Source organism: Drosophila arizonae, chromosome 2, assembly GCF_054131065.1.
Source record: "Drosophila arizonae isolate 15081-1271.41 chromosome 2, UAZ_ARI_1.0, whole genome shotgun sequence".
NCBI lineage: Eukaryota > Metazoa > Arthropoda > Insecta > Diptera > Drosophilidae > Drosophila > Drosophila arizonae.
Window position 1 is genome coordinate 23,347,414 of NC_142922.1, and position 27,163 is coordinate 23,374,576.

The following is a 27,163-nucleotide window of genomic DNA, read 5'->3' on the forward strand; positions in this document are numbered from 1 at the left end:
CTTCGTAAGCAAAACAGCCAGCCCAGTCGCGTCAATCTAACGAAAATTATGTAAATTTCTCAGCTACACAAATACACATCTTGAAACTGGGAAACTGGAAACCGCAACTGCCGGCGTTTCGAGCCGCAAATAGAAAATCTGGCTGACAGTTAAATTGATTGTAAACTACATAAATACATATGTAAGAGATAAATCTATAGTTATTGTATGTGTTTATAAATGGCTTTGTGCTTTATTTTATCCAAATTTGGCAGCTTGTTCTTTTTTTTTTTTTTTTTTGCCATGTTTTGAGGCCTGAGGTTGGCTGAGGCTCGCCAAACATTTACTGTAATCAAATAATTGCGTTAATAAATTTGCTTAAAATCACTACAACTGCCTCGATTTGCACTTATGTTTGCCCCCCAAAAGAAAAGATTGTGGTGCGCCTTTGCCGCTGGCCGGTCGGTCGCGTAGCGACTGTCAAGAGTTTTTTGTTATTTATTTTATTACTTTTATTTTAATTTTGATTTGTTTAGCGTTTGCCCATGCGTTTTATGCGGTCGCATGTAGGCCGCAGTTTATGAAAGGCAAGAGTTGCAACAGCTTCATCTATAGCCCATTGAATGATTCATTCGAGTTCATCTTTGTTGGATTCTCCAGATCGTCTTGTCTTCCAGTTTAAACTGAACTTTTAACCTTGTTTGCGTCGCTGATCTGCTTTCACCTCGCCAGCCATCGATGAATCTGTGTAACTAGCATTTGACCTATTGATCTGATTTGATGCGTTCAGCTTGTGCCGCACAATTGATGCCCACTGAAAGTGACATTCGTTCATGGGCTTTGAAAAGGGAGGGTGCCGCGGGTGAAGAAAGTTCATGGCGAGCATATACAACAAGACAAATTATTATTATTAGTTATTTTACTGATCATTAGCATTGGGCTAGCTTTGTCTGTGGCTATGTGTGTGTGTGTGTGTTTACAATATTCAAACGACGTTGTTCACTGACAATGGAGGAGCTCGGGAATAGGCAAACAAAATTGAATAATAGCTTCAATTGTTGATAGCTTATCGAAGGCTTAAGCTTATTGTATATGGCAGAACAAGCCGAAATGGAGTCACTCGACTGCATCTGTCTATTGATATTGACAATAATCAATTTTCATAAAAATAATATATGATAATTGGGATAATATTATAACCATTTCAATCTAGATTTGAGTAGAGCGCATGTTGAACTGCAGGAAGAGAATTGTGAGCAGCCAACTTTGGTTCTTCTTTTCCCTAATCGATCAGCTCTGCTCTGAATATTTTACAACAAATCTAACCTTAAGCCAATTATTTAAACTAGTTCCCTTTTGTTTTGAATTTTTATTACTGAATTCTTAAAAAGTGCTTATCATTCACTTTTGTTAATTAAATTTTGGCTTAAACCAGTTTATTCACTGTTTGGCTTTTGTTTGACTTGTGCTATTCTGATTGGCTGCTCAATGGAGCCACTGCTATTATCTCCATATATACAATCACAGCACAGGCCCAAGGCAAAGACCTCAGTCGTGTCGTAAGACACAAAAACTTTTGTCTAATGATCTTTACAATTTGTATACAGCCGCAGCTCATTCAGCTCGCAGGCTATATAAAACCCACTCAGAGCTGAAACATCTTCGCCTGGCGACGACTCACGCATTTGCAAGCCAATTGCCAACTGTTGCACGTTGTTGTTCCTGTTGTTGTTGTTGCTTCCAATTGTCTATTGGCTAACGAAACGTTTTGCACGTTAATCCACACAGATAAAAATAAGCCATTTTGATTATTTTTACATTGACTGTGCAGTATTGAAGTCATTTTATTTTATTTTTTGTTTTTTTTATTTTTATTTTGAGTGGATTTTTTGGGTTTTTTCTTTTTGCTCGCACAATAACTTGGTCCAAATGCAGACAATGGAAATCCGTTTTAATGGCTAAAGACCATAAAAGCGTCAGGGCTCATAATTCATTTTTGTCGTTTGGCTGCTATCACTGCGGGGCGGCGCTGCCATTTCACACCATCAACGTTTTTTGGCGCTTTGATTTGGCCCACTCGCCCGCCAATTGGCCGATATGCCAATCGCCATTCGTAATGGGTGAAATGGTTACCGACTCCGCCACAACATCTGGTAACTGGGCGCTTGGGCTCTGACCATCGCATAATTTGCGGCATGCCACAAGCGTTGCCGCTGCCGCTGCCGTTGCCGGCGTCGCCGTCGCCTTCGTCGTTGCTCCATTTGCTTGCGGCGTTAAGCCAGCTGGGCCCATAAAATTTTCTAAGCTCATTATTTGCTCATATTTTGACCATTGGCTTTTGTTGTAAATAAAGGAGAGAAAAACGAAAGATAGAGAGCAGTGATTGGAAGTGCCTGACTAGAAGATACCCAGCATCGCGATGCTGTTTTAATATATGATATATATTGCATATAACGAATGTATGGATTGTTCATAATCTCAATTTTCATATATATTAAAGATGTTAATTGGGAAACAAAATCAAACAAGTGATAAATGTGAGATATACGAGAATGTATATAATTTAGCTATAAAAATTATTAGATCAATGAATATGAGTTGATGGACTAAGTGCTATATGACCTCTTACTGCTTCCTTATGATTTGTTTATACATTTGGAGGCAGCCACTATACCCTTGGATAAATGCGCTTAGGCCACAAACAAATATATACATATATAAAAGAATAACAATAAAAAACAAAAATAAAAAAATCATAACAGATATAAAAAAACGTCCAAAAATAAAATAAAATTTTTAACGCTTGTTTTTATATTTTTTCTGCTGCTCTCCGATGACAAACAAAGTGAAAGTTTTTGTTGTTTCTGTTTCTGTTCGAGGTTTTTGTCTTTGCGGCAGCCAAAACGTAACAACTAAACAAAGCTGCGGGCCATATTTAGTTACATATATACACATATAGGTACTTACACATACACACACACACACACACACATACACACACATACACACATAGATATGTCTACCTTTGTCTCGCTATTTGCCATGTCAAAGATCATACAACAACCGGCGTTGGCCATTTGCTGTTGACGGCCCTCTTGACCAGCTAACGACTGGGCGATAAAAATTTGTCACATGTTGTTAAAAGCCATCCAGCTTGTGAGAGTTTTTTATTGGTGTTTCACATGCACACATACACATGCATATCACAAGCACCGACGCACACAGACACACACACCCACCCACCACTTGGCATGCGTGTAATGCGGCGTATGCGCAATATTATGTTGTTGCTGCCATCTCCAAGGATTACTTATGGCCCAGGTGAAGACGCCACTAATGAGCAGCTTGTTAACTTGCCACGCCGCCGCGAGACCATGAAAGTGAATTTGTTTAACTGTGAAATTGAGTAAAAGGGTGGCAAATGAACAGTGTTGTGTAATGTCGGCATAAATAAACATAATTGAGCTGTACGTGCAAAAGACTCTACTATTATCCAATCAAAAATTTGATAAATTAGAGGCAATTTGATGGAAGTGTTTTATGTATCTCGATTTGATAAATTTAATTATGAATAGAGATTCTACTGCTGATTAATCTATACATATAATGTGTAGTCAGTATCTTTTCTTTGTAATCAATTATATATTTTTTATTATTTTTCTAGAATATCTTTAATGTCTTTAATATCTATCTGCTCTGTTTATTTGACGACCACACGTACGGCATAAAACAGTGGAAACAGTGGAAACAGTTTGTCTATCAACTTTCAGCTGGTTTTCTTTTGCGTTTTGCTTCTTCTTTGTCCAAGGCAGTGAGTCATTCTTGCGAATAATGCTTATCGTGAAAACAGTCAACAGTCATGCCATCCATTATCGCAGCTGGCCAAGTTTAAAGTAAACGTTGTGCCAGCTTTTGCTGTGTTTTTATCAGTTAACAGCGGCTGATAAGCTGTATTAGGTAAACGCAATTGAATGCGCTTTGAAATTACGTTGCCGTTTTTGGTCGCACACTAAACGTTATGCAGAATGTGTGTGTGGTGTGTGTAGCCACATTTTGTGGCAGGTGGGCGCAGCTGTTTCGCTGATCGTATCGCTATGCATTGCATATTGGCATTGGCTGCGGCGCAACTCGCTTCGGCTCAGCTTCAACTTCATGGTGCTGACAAACTGCACATAATAAATAGTTATAATACGTACTCGTATTTTGTATAAAATAAATCAGAGAGCTGAAAGTGAAACGTACCGGATGTTGGCAGATTGACAAAATGACGGCGCAACGCCATCGCCATCGCCTGAACGAAACTGTGATTATATAGAGAGATAGATTAATCGCTTGGGTGGCTGCCAGTCAGTCCATCTATATGTCTGTCTGTCTATCGGTTTGTCTGTCTGTTTAGCTGATTGTCCGTCTCTGGTTGGTTGCATTGACAGATTGTTGCTTAGCTGGATGCATAATCGCACAATCATGCAGTCATTGGCACATTAAAAGCGACGGGGCACGTACAGAAAGCCCAAATGCAACAAAAGCCAACTTGGGCAATTTGTTGTTGCCATTGTTACGATTTGTTGTAATTGTAATTGTTGTTGTTGTCGTCGTCGTTGTTGTTGTTGTTGTTGCTTGCTATTGTAAAAGTGCAATGAACAGCAAAATTAAATGCAAGCCAAGTAACGCGGAAAAGGGCGTGTAATCTATTTGGGACACACTGCACAACAAGTCAACATTTCCAAAATTCTATTTGATTGAAGCGTGGGCCAGGGGCGTACTGGGCGTGGCAGTGGCGTCTATATTGGCCAGTTCGCAGCAACTGTAATTGGAGACGTGCAAAGCTGTCGAAAGCGAGCAACTTCCGGCTAAACGGCGTCCTATCACATCGCGTGAGCAAAAATAAAATTATGGTCAAATGCTAATTGGCAGAACAAGCTACAACAGCAGCAGCAACAACGTTGCAAATGTGTGAAAGCGCCGAGCAACAATGAAATATTGACCAAAATTTATAAACGACAACCAAACGCTGCAAACGTTTTGCTATACTATGCTATATACTATAGTATATATGTATATATGTATGTGTGTATGGCACATTGTATATAAAGTTTAGTTAGTCAAGTCCCATTGCTGGGGCCCGCTGGCCAACGGCCATTTTCACATGTTTTGGCTGGCAGCGGCGGAAAAAAATCGATTAGAAATCGCTGGCAAATGGACAGCAAGAGGTGTGCCCGTTGGCCACAAAAGACAGCAACAACAACAACTGCAGCAACAACAACAACAGCGGTGTCTGTCAACAGCAGGCAAACACTTTGGCTAGCAGCCAAGTCCCCAAAGGATCCGGATACATATTGACAGAGGGTTAGATAGACAGATAGAAAATATGAAACTGTTGCGAGCCAATTCATGAACATTTATCGAAACGCAAGCGAAAGTTCAAAGCGAAACGAAATGAAATTGAAATGCTTCCAAAAAACTGTAATTAAAACCATAAAACAGTTAATTAATTAAGCCAAGCCAACCAAGCTCACAAAGCGAACTGAACCACCAAAAACCACTGACCACTGGCGCCTTATGATGTGTTAACCAACTTGCTAATAACCTTTTTTTACCAACGTCTATGCTGCATAATTTATGTGTTTAATTATTTTATTTTTAATTTTTTTTTTATTTTTGCTTGCACATTTTGCGGAACATTTTGTTGTCTGGAATTACATAATTTTTATCTCTGCCTTGCGAATGTTTAATGGGCTTTAAAAAGAGTGTAACACACATACAGTTAGCTTGTACAATTTGGTAGATAGACTTGTTAGTTAGTCGTTGGCTCGGCTTTTGGCAGTGGCAATCGAGGCTTATGAAGCCAGCTCTGATTTATGGGTAATTGGAGCTACAGACTACAGTTTGAAATTGGGGCCAATAAAAAATGATCGAACCATATTGCCCAGACAGCAGACAGCTGAATTAGCGTGCATATTAATTGAGTTTATAAATTTTTGTATTTTTATTTAAAAAAAAAAAAAAATTTTAATTACCTTTAAACAAAATTTTTTTTATTGCTTTTTCTACAACATAGTTTGAAAAATATAATAACAAATTTTCATGTAATTATGTTAACATTTTATGTTTATGTTAAAGGTAGCCTCTGTTTATGTAATTTGTTAATTAATCTTTCCGAGGTGCGCAAAAAGCTTAATACGATTTGCAATTTTATTTTAACTTATACATAATTTATGTATATTTTGCGTCTTAAATATCATATATTTCATGTATATATTTTCTATATTTTATACAATCAAAGTTTATTGAAAGAATTCGCAAGAGAATCTAATTATATTAATATTTTGAAATCTTTTAGATTCATAGCAATATATAAAATGATGTTTTGATTACAAAAGGGTTTAAACTAATTTGAATTTTAGTGACATTCGAGGCTACTATTTTATGAGACAGGCAAATGTAATGTTAACCGTTCAACTGATATAATTCATATAATTAAAGTTGGGGCGGAAAAACAAAAACAAAGTAGAAAATTACTTAGCTGCAAAAAAAACCTAAATAAATAACCGAAAAGTGGAAATGTGACAGGCGGACGCTTCGTCACTTTGTGCGACCAACAACTGATGATTCGTTCGTTGCAACAACCGAAACTTGTGGAATGATTGTTGTGGTTGTAGATCTTGTAAGTTGCTGTTGCTGTTGTTGTTGTTGTGGCTGTTGGTGCTGGTGCTGGGTGCTGTAACTGCTAAACAATTTACTTATGTGTGTATGTGTGAGTGTGTGTGTGTGCCTATGTGTTTTGGGGCGCTTTGTAAAAGTGTCGAAAAATTGTTAATTTAATTACAACACTTGCATCGGTTGAGTGCGACGATTACCAACAAAAAAGCCACAGAGACGGACACAGACGCCAAGCTCACATTTTAGACAATTGTTGCCTCTTGTTGCTGTTGGTGTTGAGTCTTTTGGCGATTGCCACACATATGAAGCATGTTGCAAGCAGCGCACACATGAATTTACGTTTTTCTTGTATTGTTTTTGCTTTTACATTGCTAGAATTATAAAAGCCCAACTATGACACAAAATAATACCAAAAAAAAAAAATATATATATTTATATAAAATAATATACAACTAATGACGTCTAATGACTGTGTCTCTGCGCCTCTCACAGCTGTCTCGATTGCAGTCAGCGACAATTGTCTATTAACTATATCCTATTTGGTAGTTTGGCCAACGCACAATGGCCCAGTCTCGGCTGCACCACCACGCCACGCCCCGTCCTGCCCTGCCCTGCTCTGCCCTGCTCTGCGTTGCTCGTTTCTAAGAGTGTGGCCTAAGCGCGCGTTGCGTCAGAGGCGGCCGAACCCAACGCCAACATGGAAACTGCATTCAAATTGAATTTGAATTGAAAATGAAAATGAAAATTACATATTATTGGCATAGTCCGTGTGCTGTGCAATGACTCTTCAAAATGCTATAAGTCATGTTCGCTGCCAGGCAGTGCAATTAATAAGCGCTCCAAAATGAATTATAAGACACGGTATTAATTATGTATATGAGTGAGTGTTGGTGTGTGTGTGTGTGTTTGTAGACAATCAAATATATGCATATGTGTGCATATTTGTGTTATGCAAACGCTGCACTAATTGAAAAGCGTTGTACACTTCAAATGAAAACCAAACGCTTTTCTAGGCCCTCATCGAACAAACAAGCTAAAAAGTAGAAATTTCTTGAGAGGCCGCACGAAAGGCGGTTAAAAGTAATCATAGTAAACAATAAAGTGGGAAACCACTGGGCAAAAGCGTAAAACTAAAATAGAAAAACAAATAGAAATTTTTGTAGAAGCGCGCTCGGTGAAAATGTGTTTTAGTTTTTTGCCAGTTGGAGCGTAGCCAGCTTAAAGCAAGCCAACATTACGTATACGACGCGGCGCCACCCACCTCCCCTCCCCTTTAAAGAAAATACATAAAAGAAGAAAAGGGGCAGTAAGCAGAGCCTAAAATCGATCAAACTAACGTGCCTGGTGGCACTACGGGGCGGTCTCTAAAATGGGAATGATGGAGGCGTGGCACATTGCAAAGTCAAAACAACAAATCAATTGTCACAGTTAAATGTGTTAGTTAAGTGTTTTTTTTTTCGCTTGGCATTCATGCAACTCTGGCAGAGGCAGGGGCAGGGGCAGGGGCAGAAGTCTCTGCCGCCAATCGATTTTCGAGGCCTTACCATATTGTGAAACTAGCCGAAAGTTGAATTTGTTTGAAATGCTAGATGAGAAACGCCAATCGTCGAATGGAGTGGAATTTTAATTACATATTGATTGGTTTCTAAACTTAGGAGACATTTTAATTTAATATATCCGTAAAATATTCATTTATATATATAATGTGTAAATAATTAATTTAAATTCCACTTCATATATACTTTAATAATATATAATTATTTTATTTAAGTAATATTTAGAATTTTTTTTTTAAATTGATTCTTATCTGTCTGACTTATAATGTATATAAAATATCAAGTATTAATTAACATATACATATATAATTAACTAGTTTAAATTGTGTTTTATATTTACAAAATCTAAATGAATATTTATATTTTCTTGTAAGTGCTAGATTTTTTTATAATTAACTAATTTAACTTCTACTCCATATACACTCTAATAATATATAGTAAACTTTTTGTTTTCATGAGTATTATTATGGCTTCTAATATTTTATCAAATGTCAAGTGCATTCATTGAATTGATTTTCGCTAAAAAAAAAAAACTCTTAGAAAGTTTTTTTCCCTTAGAATTTTATTTTCTATTTATTTATGTTTCTTGTTCTTTTCGTAATCATTTGTTTTAATTATGCACAGTTGCTGTATTCTTGTTTATTTCGTTTTTGTTTACTGTTTATGATGAGTTGTATTATTAATGGCTTTTGTGTCTGGTACAACGGGTAGTGATTCAGGTACTGGTACAGCTATTGACGGCTATTTCTATTAATACTCACTTAAACGGCTCGCATGTCTTGTCAACATAAAAACGGCTGCTGCTGCTGTTGCTGCTGTTGCTGCTTGTGAGTTGGCGAATAGAATTTTCCATGCGTTGGCTGCTGTTTCGCTGTCTAATCTAACAGCTCAGCTGATTCATGTGGCAAGAGCCCAAGCCCAAGCCCAAACCCAAGCACAAGTCGAAGCTGAAGCTGAAGCCCAAGCCTCTGGCTTGGTGGGCAACTTGCCTCAAGTGGTGGGCAGCTTAATTGAGCGGCTGCAGTGACGAGCGCCAAGTGCTACGTGCCGCAACACTTTTCGTCTGTCATGGCTCGCAATGATAATGCCGATGATGCTGCTTGACGATGATGTTGATGATGATGATGATGATCAACCCAATTGGGCTGAAGAGTTATAAAAACCAAACTTGAAGATTCAGCAGTGCGTGGCTGTCGCTATAACAGACGACAGTTGGGCGCCCACGCCAAAGCTAATGATGATGATAGTGATGATGATGATGACGATGCCAACGACGCCTCTTATGGAGTTGCCGACCGTCTTCTTGTTATTTATATATGAGGAGGCGCAGCTTGAGCAACGCCTCGCGTCGAGTGACAAGAAAACACTTGTAGCCATAGCTGATATCTATATATAAGTATGTATCTAAGTATAAAACTTGATATATAAAGTTATAGTTATATATATCTCGATAATTAGCCGAGCAAATTGTGGGCCAAAGGCCAGGCATGGCGGGCTAATTGAGCATGGATAATAAAAAATATGAAAGAAATAACTAAAAGAAAAGAAACTTCCAATTCATATAGAGTCAGTCTTGTCTCTCTCTTGTCTCTTCACGCTTGGCTTGACAGTCATCTCGACATTGAGCGCTTATGAGTGACAGACGACGTTTCAATTGTTTGGTTTCAATTTCGTGGTTGACAATGGATTTTGCTATATAATTACACGATCTTCAGTGCAGCCGTAGCTGTTTGATGTTGCCTTTGCTGTTGCTGTTGCTGTTGCTGTAGCTTCCCATGGCTTTGCATTCGCCACGCTCCACAGGCAAAGCGGTCACATCTGACAGGGCTAAAAAGAAACAGCAATAACAATCAACAACAACAACAACAACGAAAACAACAAAAACAATCATTATAAAAAGATAGAAATAACATTAAAGTGCATTGTGCTTATGCAATGGCACATACAAAAATTATGGCTTAACTTCCTGGCCCGGCTAATTACCTGTTAAATAATGTCCCAAAATGCACTCGTCTGTGTGAATGTGGGCCAATTGTTATGCTTCATTTGTAATCTCGATTTTATTTTAGTTTTTTCATATTTTGATTTTTGCCCAACTTTTTGCAGCCTTCAGGCAACAGTCAATCAATTGGCATGCAAGCCAGCTAGAGAACAACATACACATATACATATATTCCCATGCATATATATGATATTCAGCTATGTATGTTTAGCTCTTGCCGCTTGTTTGATCGATAGTCGAGCGAGCAATTTATGTGAATTGCATGTGAAAGTTATCTAGAAATATTCTCGCCCAGTGAAAGCGCGCGGCACTTGTGACATTTAAGCAACGGCGCTCTGATTCTGATTCTGGCTGCAGCTGTTGCTGCACAAAGAGATTTACTTGGCCAAGAGACGTGCTGTTCTAGTTGCTGTTGTTCATGCGATTCGTTGAGTTGAGACAAACAAACAGCATGATTGTCACAAATTGCCCGCAGCATGCAGCAATTGCTGATGTTGTTGTTGCACTTTTGCTACAGTTTTCTCCGTAGGTCAGCGGCCCGCGCTGCACTGCGCTGCGCTGCAATTCATCAATCATAATTTATGTGTCAGTCACTAATCGCTTTACGCTGCTCCTGAACTCCAACGATTGCCACACGATGATGAATTGAATTTACTGTTTTTTATTTCATCGATTTTTTTGTTTCTGTTGTGTAATTAGCTGGCAAAGCTTAGGGCTTAGTGCTAGGGCCATAGGCCTAGCTTTTCTTACCGATTTGAAAGCTTATAGAGATAAATTAAGGAAAGCAATGGCTAGATCTGATTTAACTAAAACAGCTTTGTCACGAAGTAAATGAGGTGGAAGTCGAATATACAATATGTCTACAGGTATGACATGAAGTTTGTCAACTTTCCTTGATCTTGTAGTCATTGATTTATATTTACTAATAGATATTATTTTCGTATTTAAAAGAAAACTGGTTAATCACGTTTCTCATTTGTCTTTCTGCATTTGTGTAGCCCAAGCGCATATTAACTAATCTGAATTAGCAACTAATTAGCTCTAGAATTAAAGAATATGTATGTGGCATAGTAAGTGGACTTCTTATTAAACCAGTATTTAAATAACTATTTATTTCGGTTTCACATGTGACAGTTTTCATCTTGTAAACGTAGATCTATAGCAAATTCATAAAATTCCTTCTATTTATTTGCTTGCAGAATGACGGTTTTGAGCTACCCGCAACGCATGGGACCTGCAAAACAGACGGCAGCTGCATTAGCCAACACAGAAGCAACAACAACAGCAATAGCAACAGCAGTGGTGGCCACACACGCATCACAGACTTGGCCAGCGGCGCCATGGAGTGCCTGCCATTGAGCGGCGGAGTTGTCACACATCATCCGCATCTGATGGCGACGAGCGGGGCCGGCGGCACGGTGGTTGCCTCGCCAACGGCAACGGTTGTCGTGGGCGCCACATATCCACACCATTTGCACCACCATCACTTGAGCCACCATGCGCCGTATAGCAATAGCTATGGTAGTCATCCGCATCATCCCATACACAGCGAGCAGACCAAGTCGCTGCAGGAGCTGCAGCACGAGGTGGGCGCTCTGTTGGAGTTCAGAGATCTGGTCATTGAAACGTTTCCCGATCTCAAGCATAAAATGGCCTCTATGTCCGCCACGCCATCGACACCGAACTCTGTGAGTGCGCTTGGTGGCAGTCACTCGGTGGGCGGCAACAGTGGAAATGGTGGCAGCTCCTCGTTAGCAACCAGGTGAGTGACGAATGTGATTACAAAAATAGATCGGATTACTAAAGCCACATATTACATTTATTGCAGACGTGAGTGGGAGCCTGGAATACGCATAAAGCGCAAGTTGTCGCACAAGGAACCGTCCACGACAACGGCCGCTGCAGCAGCATCCGCTGGAGTTGAGCCGTCGTCATCGTCGCTAACGCGCAGCCGCAGCAACTCGCACAGCGGCAAGAAAGAGCCAAAGAGCGGAGAGAACAACAACGGCAGCGTTGTGCAGGACTCCGGCTTCTCAACGGAGACCAGTTCCTCCAAGGAGGGACACAGTGCCTCCTCCACCAACGGTGCAATGACGGTAAGTGGAAATCGAATGGCAATTGCATAAACTCGGACTGATTCTAACTGTTGGTTTCTTCGTATAGGTGGCCATAGCATCGAATCGTCTGAGTTGCGCCGAGTCGGATGACGAGCTGCTCAACCTGCTTGATGTCATACACCGCAAATCGAATCGTTTACGCGAGGAGGTCGAGCATCTGCAGAGCTACGAGCGCCAGCAGGGCGATGCAGCCAAGGGCCAAAAGAATGCGAGTGGCATGACACCGCAGCAATTCCGGGAGCAGGTGGAGCGACTGAATCGCGAAGATATCAAACAGTTGCGCAAGGAACGCGATCGTCTGCTGGATAAGCTGGCCGAAATGGAGGCGGAGACGTTGACGGGCCGCATCAAGGCGGCTAAGATGAACGATCAGGTGGAAGAGTTGATTAGCGTTAAGAAAGATCTCGAGGAGCAGCTGAAACTGGCCATGGCTCAAAAGCTGGAGCTGAGCTCGCGTGTGCAGCAGCTGCAGTTGCAGCAGCAGCAACAACAACAGCAGAGCAAAAGCTCATCCAGGTAAGCTTCGCAAGTCAGTTAATAATTAGAAATTCTAATTCAAATCGAAATTGCAGCGCCAGCCAGTCAGAGTTCTCCAGTCAACGCAACTTCTTATCCTCGGCGACGACGGTGCTCTCGAACAGTAGCCGGCCCAGTCTCAGCAGTAACAACACATTCCAGCCGGTTGTGCTCGACCAGCATCAACAGCAGCTACAGCAGCAGCCAGCGCCGGACGCATTCCATCAAAGCTCAGGCAGTGATACAGCAACAGCGAGAAGGCAACAACAGCCGCTGGGACGTTTGGATGGCGTTGTCAGCACGCCCGGCGCCCGAAACACCAAATGCCGCATCACAGACTCCAAGCGCTTCTCGGCCATTCTGTTGGAAACGAATGTGCTGGAGCTGCAGCGACATTTGCTCACGCTGACTGTGCAAAATCAGGTGCTGGCCCAGAAGCTGGAATCGTCCAGCAAGTCAAAGTCGCTGCTGTCGAAGCGGCTGGACAAGAGTGTCGAGGATACGGAGGAGCTGCGCTTTCAGCTGGAGGAAAAGAACATCGAGCTGGAGGGCACCAAGGCGCAGCTGCGCGTACTGGAATCCCGGCTGCATAGCAGCAGCAGCGCCAATTCGTATTTGAACTCGTCTCAGCATGATTACGAGACAAATCGCTCTTCGGCTTCCACCACACTGATGCTCAGTCGGCGTGGCGTACCCGATTCGGTGGACTCGGCATCGGCATCTGTGTCGGTGGCGCAGCCCCGATCCGATCAAATAAGCACGCCCAGCATGAAGGCCATGGTGCCGCTGGCCATGGATGAACTGCAGCAGCACAGCAGCAGCACCGAATCCGCGCACGAGCATGAACCGGAACGCACGCCCAATGACTCGACGCAGAGCAAGACAATGGTGAACAGCAGTCCCAGTCCGCTGGTCAGTAGCACGCCCACCGCGACCGCCGGCAGCAGCATTGCGGCGCGTGTCTTGAGCTCCAGCGTGGGCGGGGTCAGTCCCTTTGAGGCGACGCCGTTGCGCAGCCACGGCTTTCGCAAATTCAACAGCGCCAGCAAGCCGAGCAAAATACCGTTGCCGGGCAGCAAGGCGGCCGCCTACTTTGCGGGCAAGCCGCCCACGGGTCGGCCGTCCACAGCAGGTCGATCACCGCCATCGGTGCATAACTCCTGCAATGTGTCGTATGGGAGCAGCAGCAAGTCTTCGCTGAGTCGCAGCACCGGCAACCTGAGCCAGAGCTTAAAGCGCGCCGACTCTGTCTCCAATCATTCACTGAGCACGAACACGAGCCGCAGCTCAACGTCCTCCTCCATACCCTTGGCCACCACACCATACTCATCCAGTTCGGCCGGTGGTAACCGCAGCAGCGGCCACACGGCCACAACCACTCCGTCCCCGCGCGTGCTCCAGAACTCGCCGTTGCCCAAGCTTAAGCGCGAGACGCTCAGCTCACGTGTGCGGCATCTCGACTCACTTTCGCGCGCCCAACAATCGCCCGAGCAGCAGCAGCACCACCACCACAACAACAGCAGCAGCAGTGGCAGCGGCAGCGGCAACGCCTCGCACAAAAGCAGCCAGCTGAGCACCAGCGGCAGCTCCAGCTCCATTGCGGCACAGCTGAGTACGACGCTGCGCAAGGATCTGCAGCTGAATGCCAGCTCGGCGCCAGCTTATCAGCGACGGAGCGGCGGTGGTGCTGGCAGCGGTGGTGCGGCTGTGTCGCGCCGCTTCAGCAGCGCCTCGGTGGCCAGTGCGCGGTTGGCGCGTGAGCAGAGTAGCGAAGCAAACGCCACGCCCACGTCCAGCTATGGCGACAGTGATAGTGGCAAGGTACGCACTTTAAAGTCAACATTTTTGGGTTGGTTCAAATGAATAATAATCTTAGTTACGATATTGATACTGATACTGATAATAATGATACATATACATCAATATATATATCTATATATATATGCCTATCGATAACTGATTACTGTCTTAATACGCCTTCGATTACCAACAACACAACAACAACAAACAGCTACAATAGAAACAACAACAACAACGAAGACACAACACACACTTCAATACCAGTTACAGTTAGCAATAGATCAACTGGCCGCATACCTAATTTATATACATACATAATATAATAGATGTCATCTGCGTTGTACACTTTCACAATGGCGCGACAGCCTGAAGTAAACCCCAGTTTGTACAGAATATATAAGCATATTCGGCCTTATATATATATCTTGATCTCTGAAAGAGCAAAAAACCTGCGCGAATTATAAAACTATTTTGCTTAAAGTATTCTTAAAAATTCTAAATTAAAACTCCATGAGTATATTACTTTCTAGAAAAAAATATCTGGAAATCGAAATTATTTCGCATTTGTAAATTAATTTAGAAAATTAAATAAACAATTAATTGGTTCAAGCGACAATTGAACAAAATTCAAAGGCTTAAAAGTTAGGCGAGAAATATATAACATTCAATTTTTAGTCACAATTTAATTTTGTTCTCTGTTATTTCATGTTCTCCATGAAGCTTAAAGATTTGGCAATATCGTTTTACTGTTTTAATTAATTAAAACTTGTATTGTTTTTGATCCACTATATATATTCTGTTGAAAAGCAAGAGACTACGCCAAAAAACGAGTTCGAATTGTTTTCGACTGGGGTTTATTTCACGGGCACATAATAACATGCATATTTATTTATAAATAATACATACGACATGCCTATGCATACAACTAACCAACGATGCAATCAAAACATACATTATATATATATATATACTATATACTATAAAGAACCATATGTATATCTAACTAACGATCGTTAGGTCAATTGATTGTGTACTCTCGTCGTGCCTATGCGTATGTGAAACGAAAATGGAAAAAGGAACCAAGCAAAATCTTCTTGTCCACACCGTGCCTGACCTTATCCAATCCTTTCCTGCCTAGCCCCCCATTCACACACGTCTGCCGTGCTGAGGCAGCGTGTTATCAGTTTTATAAAATTAAATTGAGTATTTTTTGTTTGTTGGTCATTGACCAGAGTGAAAGGTGCCACCTCCACGGCCTTGCCTTGGAGCAGCTATGCTAATTAGTCGCCTCATCTGCCGCTATAAATAATCAATTGCACGCGCCACAAACAGCAACAAAGAAAATGTATTCGCTTCTCTTTACATTTTATAAATATATATACATATACATATACATTACTATTACTATTATTATTACGATAATTATTATTTTGTACATACTCGTAAAAAGGAATGCCCATATAAGTATATCATTTACCATATGAATCGTATGCGCGAAAAATCATGTAAATTGTTTATCATTATATCTACTACATACATACATACATACACACATATATCGTTATTATTAGTTGTATCCATCAGGCAGTTACTCATATAGGTATGCGTGTGTCTCTGTGTGCGCGTGTGTGTGAGTGTGAGTGTGTATGTATGGCCTAAGCATTAACTGTAATTATCATTATATTTTGCGTGTATATGTTTAAAACTGATTACTGTTATCTATATACAATAAGTTGATGTACGTACCACTTACCCTTCTGGCCTAATTTAAATGCTAATTCGTCATTATTTATGATCATGGTCTAATACATATATACCACATATTATGCATATGAACACAACATACACATACATATCTCTATCTTTAGAAATATAAACAAAAAGAACTGCATAAATTTGAACTTTAATTTTTACCAAAAACTTGCCCCCAAGCTCTCAAATGCATCTTGCCTATCATGTGTATCATCATCATAATCATCATCATCATCATCATTGTTTGCCATGTGTTTCATTGTCAGCTTGGTCAGCGCTTAAAACTAACCAGACACATACACAGATACACCGACACACACACATACAGATATCATGGTCAAACTTGGCTAGAAAATAAAAGTCAAGCTGTTTACACTAAATAATTGTATCTAATGCTGTAATTTCTTTTTTACTTTTACTTTTTCTTTCTGCGCGTTTTCTCGCCCTATGTATGTCTACTCCACATGTATAAAAAAAAAATATATATATATATATTAAAAAATCAAAAACCGTAAACCCAACAAACAAATGTGTATACCCGTCTGTTATAAACTCACACGATTTCCTATTTTGTATATTCAAAAACTGCCCGTACCACAAATATCCTCAACATATATACTATATATATATACATACTTATATATGTCATACCCACCCAACAACAAACCAAACCAAACCAATCCAACCAACCAGCCTATTGAAAACTGTAACTAAAAACAATTGTGAAAGAAACTCTTCCTAACTGCAATATGCCTAACCGGATAAACGTTGGATAAACATGTACAACTATATATGCATATGCATATGTATATATATATATACACATCTATATACATATGGACAATGGTGGTGTATTGATTGATTGATTGATTGACGTTGGTGGTGAAAATTTAAGCTGCATGCTGCAAATGAAAATGCTAACATAAAAGCAACATTCCAAAAACACGTGCGTCACTCGGGAGGTTATTTTGGTAACGGACAGCGGACAGGCGATGCGAATGTCAGGATTCATGTGCTCAGCTCCAAGTTGCTCCAAATAGCAAGCTCCAAGCTACAAGCTACAAGCTCCAGTCTCAAATACGCACGAAGCGAGCTGATTGAGCTAGTTGTGTTGTAAATCGTTTGTCTGCTTTTCTGATAGACAAAGAACTAAGACACTTTGCCGCAATTTGTTATACGCGTAAGTCTCTCATTTGTTGTAATATCATTTTGTAGATTAAGCTACCACCCCCGACAAAAAAAAAAGATATATAACATCAATATGCATATATACATATATGTATGTGTGTGTATTTGCCCCTGCACAGCACTGCTTTATTTGCTTTTACAACACTGATATTGAGCCAACAGCAAGCATTATTACTCCTGTGATCGTAGTATTCCCCGTAGTTTAGCCATTTTCTATACATAAATACACAGACAGACACAAACACAGAGCCACACACACACAAGTATACACCCACACACACACTCGCTCTCTCTCTCTCTATCTCTCTCGCTCTATTTAATTTCCAAAGCAGGCAACCAAGACAATTTTCCAACTGGTCATAAGTAAGCACCTCTTCGAAACGCTTTAAAGCATTCCTATGGAGAACGTTTTCGATTTCCCAGCTAATTTATTGTATATATATATTGGACGTCCTGTGCTAATTGAAATATTATCTATATACATATATCCTGCCTATGGTTGAGGTTCCTAACTTTCTTGCTATTTGATTTTGTGTTTCTCTAACATTTTATGCAAACATTACTATTATATGCTACCTTTTGACTTGTTTTTGTTTTGTGTTGTTTTGTTTTCTGTCATTTGCCTGTGCAATCGATGAGATCTACAAATTTTGATATTCTCTTTTCTTTTGCTCTTCTATTCAAAACTGATGCACAGAGTTTGGTAAATAGCGCAAGTAAGCCAAATTTCCGTTTCAATAACAACAATTGGCAGTTGTGGCAAACAAGCAACAACAACAACAACAACAGCAATGAGAACAACAACAACAACAACCATATTATATTTATGGAACCCTTGACATACATCAAAGAAATGCCAAGTGATGAAGATGTATCCGAGGAGACGGCCTACGATTCGTATTACACGCAATACACAACGCCCGACTCCATGGACGGTGCCAGCGACAATCTGCTGGTGACCTTCGACTATGGCTATAGCGATTCCATCGGGGCACCCACACCACCATTGCCTCCAGTCGCAGCGGCAGCTGTGGACGACTGTGGTGCGGATGGTGACTGCGCCATTTGGTTTGGCTCGCCGGCTAACGATGGCAATGCATTCAAGGTGCATCACGTGCGGCATAGCCCATGCCTGCTCGAAGCGAGTCTGCAGTCCTTAATATCCTACGATGTGGACGAGTTCGAGGAGCCAGAGTCTGAGCAAGAGCGAGCACACGATCCGAATGCAGACAGAGAAGAATATTTTTATGATAGCATCGAGGGTTGAATGCACTTAAATTTTCATGCCACGGCAGCTTTTTTTACTATTCAGATATTTGATATGCTATATATATATACACATATATATCCATTTATATATATAGGCACATAGATTTTTCAATTTTCAATTTCATAATTAGCTAGTCTATGCGATTGTTAGGCACGTCGTTGAGGCGTGTCGAAAGTACACGTTTGTATGTAATCTAGGTGATGTATGTATGTATGTGACGATGTATATCGAAAGACATGATTTAAGCAATATAGAAGTACTGTAAGTGTTGTGTATGTTATTGGCATGAATCGTGCTAGGTCAGAGCCCGTTTGTAAATTGTTATTATTTGCTTCTCTCCTAATTATAACTATGTAACTACACTAAGTATACCCTACTTTATGACTATATTTGAGCATAACTTATGTCTAGTTGATTGTGTGCATCTATTGTAAAAGTCTTCATAAGTCTAATAGTTATTATTATCCATTATGCTTACTTATTTGTACTCTCAAACTAATTTAATGTAACTCGTATTAGCCAGCAGCTAAACTATATTTTAGTTGTAAATTATGAAATTTAGTTAACCACACGCATTGCATTGCATGAGATGGAGATGTATGTACAGAACTTTTTATATGAACTATGGATTGAAATGACAGACAGCTATGTCTACACTTAGAACTTATCGTATACTGTTATCAAAATGCGTTTACTACATTTATAAAAACCAATATGATAAAAAAAAACAAGAGTTGGCTAAGAGAGAAAAAAACAAAATGCAAATGATTTAAGAATCAAAAATAAAACACATACTATTATTAATATATTCAAGTGGCGAGAAATGTGAGCATATATCCATTTAAATAGCAATTGTAATTGAAGACACCATACTTATTAAAATCAAAACAAAACAACAACAAAATGAGAAAATAAAATACAAAAAAAAAAAAATAAAAAATAAAAATTATAATAATTTTTCTGTGTTTTCTCTTCTTCAAATTATTTTATTTACATTTTATTTGCAACCCATAAATCAGAGCAATCAATTAAGGGGCAAAAATTGAAATCAATTGACCATTTAGAATTTGAAAAATGCATGCAACACTTGGTGCAATGCCGAAGCTCAAATACCCTTCAAATATACTGTTTACCCGCATAACAGTATATTTGAAGGGTATTTGAACTTCGGCATTGCACCAAGTGTTGCATGCATTTTTCAAATTCTAAAGATTAAATAATATAAAAAACCAGTTAAAGCTCAATTTTAAGGCATTATTTAGAGTTGTTTTAACGCTCAACTCATAACAACCGATTACTTCGATTCGTTAGAGATATAGACGAGCACCTGTGCCTGAACATATTTTGTGGTCAGAATTGTTATGGTAAACGAGTTTGATTATAAACCTGTTTTGAAACAAGTCCAGAATGTGCGTGATATTCCATATAGAAAAAAGTAACAAAACATCTGTGACGATTGGCAAAACATAAGCCAGAAATCAGCAGCTTGATTTAGAGCTACAATGTATTTATGTATATAGAGCAGCTCTTGGGTGTGGCATGGTTTGTACACAATTAATGGAACGCTTTGAAAGGGTATCATATTGCTAGCCTCGTTCGCTTTTCATTCAATAGGCCAGTGTCAATATGTTTACACAAATTTTACATATGGTCTGCTAGTATAGGGTACATAGCCATACATAATTCAATTATCAGACTGAAAGAGAGCGCACCGTGCATATAAGGAAAGTGTGGTAGAGAGGGAGAGGGAGAGGCGTGGAGGTAACGCCTCCCTCAGTCTATTACAGTACACAACCAGTCAACGCACACTCAGCGCACTTCATAAACTTCTTTCGGTGCGGCCGCAACAACCAGTTGGCCAAACACGCTGCACGGCGGCAGGAGGCATTTGGTACGCGTTTGGCTTTTAGTTCCCTGAACTGGCAAAAACATTCATAAATAGCTACGCCTAAGATATGCAGTTATTTGAATTTCGCACAAAGCCCCACAGCACATAGGCAGCTCGCAAGAGATCATGGACTTCGATGAAATTTTGGCCAAGTGCGGCAATAGCCATCGCTACCAATATATGCTGCTCGCCTTCTATGGCTTTCTCATGCTGGTTGTGTCAATGCACTACTTCTCCCAGAACGTGATCAGCTTTGTGCCCGACCACTGGTGCTATCACGAGCAGCTGAGGAATCGCAGCATCACAGAGATCGAGGCCATCTATAAACAGTTCGATAAGCCCTCATGCACACGCCTGGTGACACTCGGAGATGATTCGAATGGCACCAATGCCATTGCCAGTGTGGAGCGATGTGATCGTTGGATCTATAACTACGAGTTCGGATTCAGAAGCATGAATACCGAGGTGAGTCGAACGAAATACTCTATATAGCTACATATATTAATAGATCGAAAGTATAGAAATTCCGATATATTTAATTGTTTTTGTTATCGCATCTCAGTTGCATTTTATAATTACAAATTTCATTTTAGCTGAATCGTGTTCAGAGCTTTTTCATGTATGTATGTATGTATGTATGTATTTTTTCTTCCATATGCACGTGGCAATGTTTAGCTTAATTGGGTATGCGATGCCGCGTACAAGGCGCGTGTCGGCCAATCCTTGTTCTTTGTGGGCTCCATGTGTGGCACTCTGATGTTTGGGCTGCTCGGGGACCGCATTGGCCGCGTCAAGGCCGTCATATTGGCCAACTGGTGCGGCTTCTTGGGCGACTTCTCGACCATATTTACTGGCAGCTTGACTGCCTTCTCTGTAACGCGTTTCGTGTCTGGCCTGGCTGCTGATGCCAACTCGTATCTGATGTACATATTGCGTAAGTATTGCAATTGCCGACTGTCAGCTGGCAGCATAGCTGACTGAGCTTATTTCCAACAGTCATCGAGTATGTCTCGCCGTCTTTGCGCAACGTGGGCCTGAACATGGTGATGGGGATCTTTTACTCGCTGGGCTTGATCGGAGCCGCTTGGCTGGCTGTGCTGGTGGGCAACTGGAGGCTGTTTCTGGCCTGCTCCTCCCTGCCGCTGCTCCTCGTCACACTCGTCTATTTCCTGGTGCAGGAAAGTGCCCAGTGGCTGGTAACACGTAACGATATCGATGGCGCCGTGGATCGACTGCGTCGCGTGGCCAAGATCAATCGGCGTGTGGTCAGCGATGAGGACTTCAAGGCGTTCCGCAGCTATTGCCATTGCCACTACCGCATTACGGCGACGACTGCAGCGGAGCAGCCAGAGTCCAAGCTGCTTGACATGCTGAAGACGCCGCGCATGCGCAGCAGCGCATTTAAAGTACTGCTCATTTTGTAAGCGAAAGCGATAGGCACATGCATTGGTATGTGTGTGCGTGGCACAAGCGAAGCATAACTGGTTTTCATACTCTCTTGAACAGCATCATCGTGGTGCCCTGCTACAACACCATCGCACGCAATGTGGAGGGCCTGGGCATATCGCCGTTCATACTCTTCTCGCTGAACGCGCTGATGCTGCCGCCTGCTGGCTACGTGCAGGGCTATCTGCAGGATGTGGCCGGGCGCAAAGCCACCGCAGTCAGCTGGATGATCCTCACTGGCATATTGGCCACCGCTGCGGGCCTGGTCATATCACTGGGCCAGAACCGCAATGTGTACCTCTTGGTCGGGCTGACGTTGCTCACACGCTTTGGCGTCTCGATTGCGGACGGAGTCAGCTCCCAGCTCTGCACCGAGCTCATACCCACCTGCGTGCGTGGGCGTGGCGTGGCCGTGGCACACGTCGTCGGCTTTGCGGCCTCCTTTCTATCGCCGTATATTCTGCATTTGGGCACGTATTACAAGCCCGCACCCACGATTATAATCGGCCTGCTCTTCCTCTCCGGGGCGTATGTGTGTCTTCTGCTGCCCGAGACACGCAACAAGAAGCTGCCCATGTCTCTGGCCGAGGGTGAGGAGTTCGGCAAAGGTGAAGGAATGTTTGATTTTCTGCATCAGCTGCGTAAGCAAGGCTCAGCCGAGAAGAAATTGGAAGCCGAATTAAAAACCAAAGAGGTCCAGGAAAGCAAATAACTGTTCAGTTGCTTATGATTTTATTCCTTAAACTATATTGTGAGTGCAAAAACTATATAAACAAACATATTTATATGCATTTTTAGAATTATTATTTTTTATTCAAAATAAGCTAAAGAGCTTTAAAAAACAAACTGTAAAGTTTTGAATAAATTTTGTTGCTCATACATATGCATGTTGACTGTCTCTAGGTCAAGTGGTTTGTCGAGAAATGAGATCTCTGCTGGCTAGTTTATCAAGTATATACATACATATGTATATCTTGAATTACGATTGTATGCATGTACGTACGTACATATGTATGTGTATATGTTCGTGTTTAAAAATTATATATTACTGTTATTATATTTTTAGATTTTTATCAAACTTCGTGTACTAAAATTTACCTTGCAATAGATATTATTTACTTTTGGTATTAGCATGGGCATGAGGAAACATATGAAAATACATAAACACTCTCTTTATTTATAGCAATAGAATTTGAAAAGTTCTAAATTTCTATCAAGAAATTGATTCTTAAGGAAGGTGTTTATATATAGTTATATACATACATACGTATATATACATATGTATGTATAGTTTTTATCGGTTTGTCTGCCAACTGTTTAGATAAGCCGACCCACGATTATTTAATTTCGATTACTTAAAATTAGCAATCAAGATTCAAAATGATATCGATCGATCGTTATCGTTATCAATTTCTTGAGTGCAAGCTTCACACGTTTCAGAAACCCTTCAATATTAACAATTTCCCAAATCAAAATCAATTGATCTTGTGTTTCATCGAATTCGTAAAGATTACAGCTATAAGATAATAGTGCTAAACAAAAGATTTCGTATCTCATTCCAATTGAGCTGACGACACTCCAATGTCTAATTGTAATGAGAATCGTACGAGGACGCCTATCACAAACGACTGAATACAACAACAAACAGAATTAGTTCGATTGATAATAATAAGTTGGTAGAATCGCGCCTCTCATTTCGCTGATATAGCATTGAGCGCTTATCAGTCAAGGAAAGGCCGGAGAGGAATTCCAGCAGTAGCAGAGCGGATTCGGTCACTCGAGTGACTCGAGCAAATCAGCTGGTTTCGACTACGCTCTTAACTATTTCTCAAAGAGGCCGCGGCCGCGCACGCCAGCTGACAGTACGTGCGTGGCATCGAACGAGAGCTGAACGCTGACTGGTTCTCTATTGGCCCCCCCGCACGGCTCGAAGCGTTCGTACGTTACGCATACGGAGTGAAGTCTCCATCGGGTTCAGAGCCGAAAGCGGAGAATCTGGCACTAAGCATTGCCATGGATTTCGATGAGATACTGGCCAAGTGCGGCAACAGGCATCGCTATCAATACCTGCTGCTTGGCCTCTACAGTCTGTTGATGTTCGTAACATCGATGCACAACTTCTCACAGAACGTGATCGGCTTTGTGCCCGATCACTGGTGCTATCACAAGCAGTTGGAAAACCGCAGCTTCGCACAAATCGAGGCCATCTATAATCAGTTCGATTATCCCTCATGCACGCGCCTGGAGACGATCGGCCCAGATTATGATGGCCGGAACGCAACTGTCAGTGGGGAGCAATGCGATCGTTGGATCTATAATTATGATTTCGGATTTAGAAGCATGAACACTGAGGTGAGTTCTGCTATTCGCAACGATGGTTATATATCATCTATAATCTTATCTAACTCATTGTACAGCTTAATTGGGTCTGCGATGATGCCTATAAAGCACCCGTGGGACAATCTTTCTTTTTTATAGGCTCTATGTTTGGCACGCTCATCTTTGGCATTCTGGGCGACAAAATTGGGCGAATTAAGTCGGTTATTTTGGCCAATATGTGCGGCTTTTTGGGCGACTTCTCAACTATCTTTACAAGCAGCCTGTTTGCCTTCTCCACAGCACGATTTGTGTCGGGTCTCGCGGTGGATGCCAACACCTATCTCATGTATATTCTTGGTGTGTAGTGATGCTACAATCTCTGGCTATATGTTAATTATTGGGCTTAAAGCAACTTATCTCTTGCAGCGCTCGAGTATCTTCCTCCCTCGGGCATCTTTTACTGCCTGGGCATGATTAGCTCCTGCGGATTGGCCGTCCTAGCGGGCCATTGGCGGATATTCCTAGCCTGCTCCTCGCTGCCGCTGTTGCTGATCGTACTGTTCTACTTTCTGGTGCAGGAGAGCGCCCAGTGGCTGGTCACTCGAAATGATATCGATGGGGCCGTAAGGTGCTTGCGGCGCGTGGCCAAAATGAATCGTCGTAAGGTCAGCGAGGAGGATTTTCAGGAGTTCCGCAAATATTGCCAGATCAACTGCATCAAGAAAGCGCAGGAGTCTAATGAGCATCAACAGGACAAATTCATTGACATGTTCAAGACGCCGCACTTGCGCAAAACCATCATCATCATGCTGACCACATTGTAAGTATACCACAGATATCGCAGAGCATTGCTGATCGAATGATGTACTACGGTTTCAGCACTATCGTAACGGTCTGCTATAACACCTTGGCACGCAATGTGGAGGGTCTGGGCATATCCCCGTTGATAATGTTCTCGCTGAGCGCACTGACCCTGCCGCCCTCTGGCTTCATCCAAGCCGATATCCAGAAGCGCATCGGCCGCAAGGGCTCCTCGGTGCTGTCCTTGCTGCTCACGGGCCTGTTTACGGCCGCCAGTGGTATAGCGCTGTCCGTTTGGCAGAATCCCAGTACGGTGCTCTTGATATCACTGATGATTGCTTCCCGGTTCGGTCTATCCATTTGCTTTGGCTCGACTTTGCTGTTCTCCACGGAGCTGGTGCCCACCTGTGTGCGTTCCCGTGGCCTCAGCGTGGCGCACATGGTCGGCGCGGCTGCCTCCCTGCTCTCGCCCTACATTCTGCACCTGGGCACCTTCTACAGAGCGGGCCCCTCGATTATACTCTGCCTGCTGTTCCTAACCGGTGGCTTCTTCTGCCTGTTGCTGCCAGAGACGGAGAATCGCAGGTTGCCCATTACACTGGCCGAGGGCGAACAGTTTGGCAGAGGAGAGCGCATGTTTGACTTTTTAAGGCAACCAAAGGCCGAGCATACTGAAGCTGCGACTCCTCTCAAGCAAACTTCTTGATGTACTACAATGGTTTCTATATGGATCTTTGAGTTTCATCAATTAATTAAGCTGCGCCAGCTCATCGACATAAGTGAAGAATGCGACAAAAGGGCAGAGCTAATGAGTGACGTAGCTAACAGTATCAGACTACAATATACCCTGTACTCGAGTGAATACCATCACATCGCTTCTCAACTGATTGGAGTAAATAGAGTTGCGAAAGTATTCACACAAAATTTCGATTAGAAAAACTGTTAAGTAATATTAAGTTTATTTTAATCACTGCCATAATCAATTTGCATAATATATGCAATATTCATAATTGTGGTTGGAAAACATTTCTGTTATGATGACGATAGAATTTATTAAGAACTTACTATCTAGATCCACAAGCAGATGCTGAATGCATACATTACCATATTTTAATTTTATTTGTATAATTTAGCTGCCATTTATATTGGATATTTTGGATACTTATTTTAGAAATATAATAGAAATCGTTTTTCAAAGGAGAATACACAAACTTTTGCTTATCAAACATGGATATTTTTAGAAAATATACAATGAGTAAATATTTAAAACACGTTTGTTTTCAATATGCATATACCTCTCTTTATCTTTGGCTCTCTTTGTACAGCTTATTCACACGTCTTCTCGGCCTCCTGCATGCGGGTATAAGCATTATTATAAGAGTGGTTACTCATCAAGTTTGTTGGCAAACAAGCAGCCACTAAATGTCTTATAAGTGCTATAAGAGAATGGGAAAGAGAATGGCAGAGAGTGAGAGTGGAGGCATTTGTGAGCAATTCGAATGTTGGACGAACCTATAGAATAAGTATATCTTTTATGTACACAAAACTGCATATCATTCACATGCTATTCAGAGTAAATACAACTATAAATCTATCTAACAGTAAATAGTATATATGTATACACACACACAAGCACCCACTTACGACGCTTTTGGCGAGCTCTCTTGATAAGCTCTGAGATACAATGTTAAGGCTGACGGAACGCTTACATTTGAATGTAATTAATTGGCCATTGAATAGCTTTGGGTTTCTTATACACACATATATACTTATATATAGTTGAACTCTAAGATGTTGCTTTTATCATATCTATATTTGTAGATACACACAAATGTATTTGAAATATGTTTTGGCATGCTACAATAGTTA

The 27,163-nt window shown here is 41.3% G+C and overlaps 3 protein-coding genes and 1 long non-coding RNA gene across 7 annotated transcripts in view; 3 read left to right on the plus strand and 1 right to left on the minus strand.

Annotated features, from left to right (window-relative positions):
- jvl (javelin-like) overlaps nucleotides 1-19,795 on the plus strand; it is a 54,580-nt gene extending 34,785 nt beyond the window's left edge. For 2 of the 4 annotated variants that reach the window (XM_018015500.2, XM_018015508.2), the window contains exons 2-6: nucleotides 11,397-11,959; nucleotides 12,026-12,293; nucleotides 12,361-12,830; nucleotides 12,887-14,651; nucleotides 18,268-19,795. In XM_018015500.2, the coding sequence (XP_017870989.1) occupies nucleotides 11,397-11,959; nucleotides 12,026-12,293; nucleotides 12,361-12,830; nucleotides 12,887-14,651; nucleotides 18,268-18,837 (3,636 nt within the window). In that variant the 3' untranslated portion in view covers nucleotides 18,838-19,795. Of the gene's footprint in view, nucleotides 1-11,126; nucleotides 11,268-11,396; nucleotides 11,960-12,025; nucleotides 12,294-12,360; nucleotides 12,831-12,886; nucleotides 14,652-17,075; nucleotides 17,563-18,267 lie in introns of those variants that run through there. The other 2 variants (XR_001916214.2, XM_089476315.1) reach the window with 2 other exon arrangements.
- LOC149270593 (uncharacterized) lies at nucleotides 9,579-11,096 on the minus strand. Its single transcript, XR_016271608.1, has 2 exons — nucleotides 10,179-11,096; nucleotides 9,579-10,022 (listed from the first exon to the last, which is right to left on the minus strand). It is a non-coding gene; the product is annotated as an uncharacterized LOC149270593 (long non-coding RNA).
- A 290-nt stretch (nucleotides 19,796-20,085) lies between the features above and the next one.
- On the plus strand, nucleotides 20,086-23,057 carry LOC108621446 (organic cation transporter 1-like). Its single transcript, XM_018018757.2, has 4 exons — nucleotides 20,086-21,193; nucleotides 21,404-21,662; nucleotides 21,725-22,148; nucleotides 22,235-23,057. The coding sequence occupies exons 1-4, from the start codon at nucleotides 20,855-20,857 to the stop codon at nucleotides 22,884-22,886; spliced, it is 1,674 nt and encodes a 557-aa protein (XP_017874246.1). The 5' UTR covers nucleotides 20,086-20,854; the 3' UTR covers nucleotides 22,887-23,057.
- A 209-nt stretch (nucleotides 23,058-23,266) lies between these two features.
- Nucleotides 23,267-26,497, plus strand: LOC108619160 (organic cation transporter-like protein). The gene is made up of 4 exons (XM_018015535.2): nucleotides 23,267-24,526; nucleotides 24,592-24,850; nucleotides 24,920-25,313; nucleotides 25,373-26,497. Exons 1-4 carry the CDS (start codon nucleotides 24,188-24,190, stop codon nucleotides 25,998-26,000), a joined length of 1,620 nt encoding a protein of 539 aa, XP_017871024.1. The 5' UTR covers nucleotides 23,267-24,187; the 3' UTR covers nucleotides 26,001-26,497.
- The last annotated feature ends 666 nt before the right edge of the window (nucleotides 26,498-27,163 follow it).

Excerpts from the sequence above, each read along its gene's own strand:
- LOC108621446 (XM_018018757.2), top strand. The coding sequence starts at position 20,855 with ATGGACTTCGATGAAATTTTGGCCAAGTGCGGCAATAGCCATCGCTAC. Across the intron at positions 21,194-21,403 it reads TCAGAAGCATGAATACCGAG|CTTAATTGGGTATGCGATGC; the intron begins GTGAGTCGAACG and ends GGCAATGTTTAG. Across the intron at positions 22,149-22,234 it reads TTTAAAGTACTGCTCATTTT|CATCATCGTGGTGCCCTGCT; the intron begins GTAAGCGAAAGC and ends TCTCTTGAACAG.
- LOC108619160 (XM_018015535.2), top strand. The coding sequence starts at position 24,188 with ATGGATTTCGATGAGATACTGGCCAAGTGCGGCAACAGGCATCGCTAT. Across the intron at positions 24,527-24,591 it reads TTAGAAGCATGAACACTGAG|CTTAATTGGGTCTGCGATGA; the intron begins GTGAGTTCTGCT and ends CTCATTGTACAG. Across the intron at positions 24,851-24,919 it reads CTATCTCATGTATATTCTTG|CGCTCGAGTATCTTCCTCCC; the intron begins GTGTGTAGTGAT and ends TATCTCTTGCAG.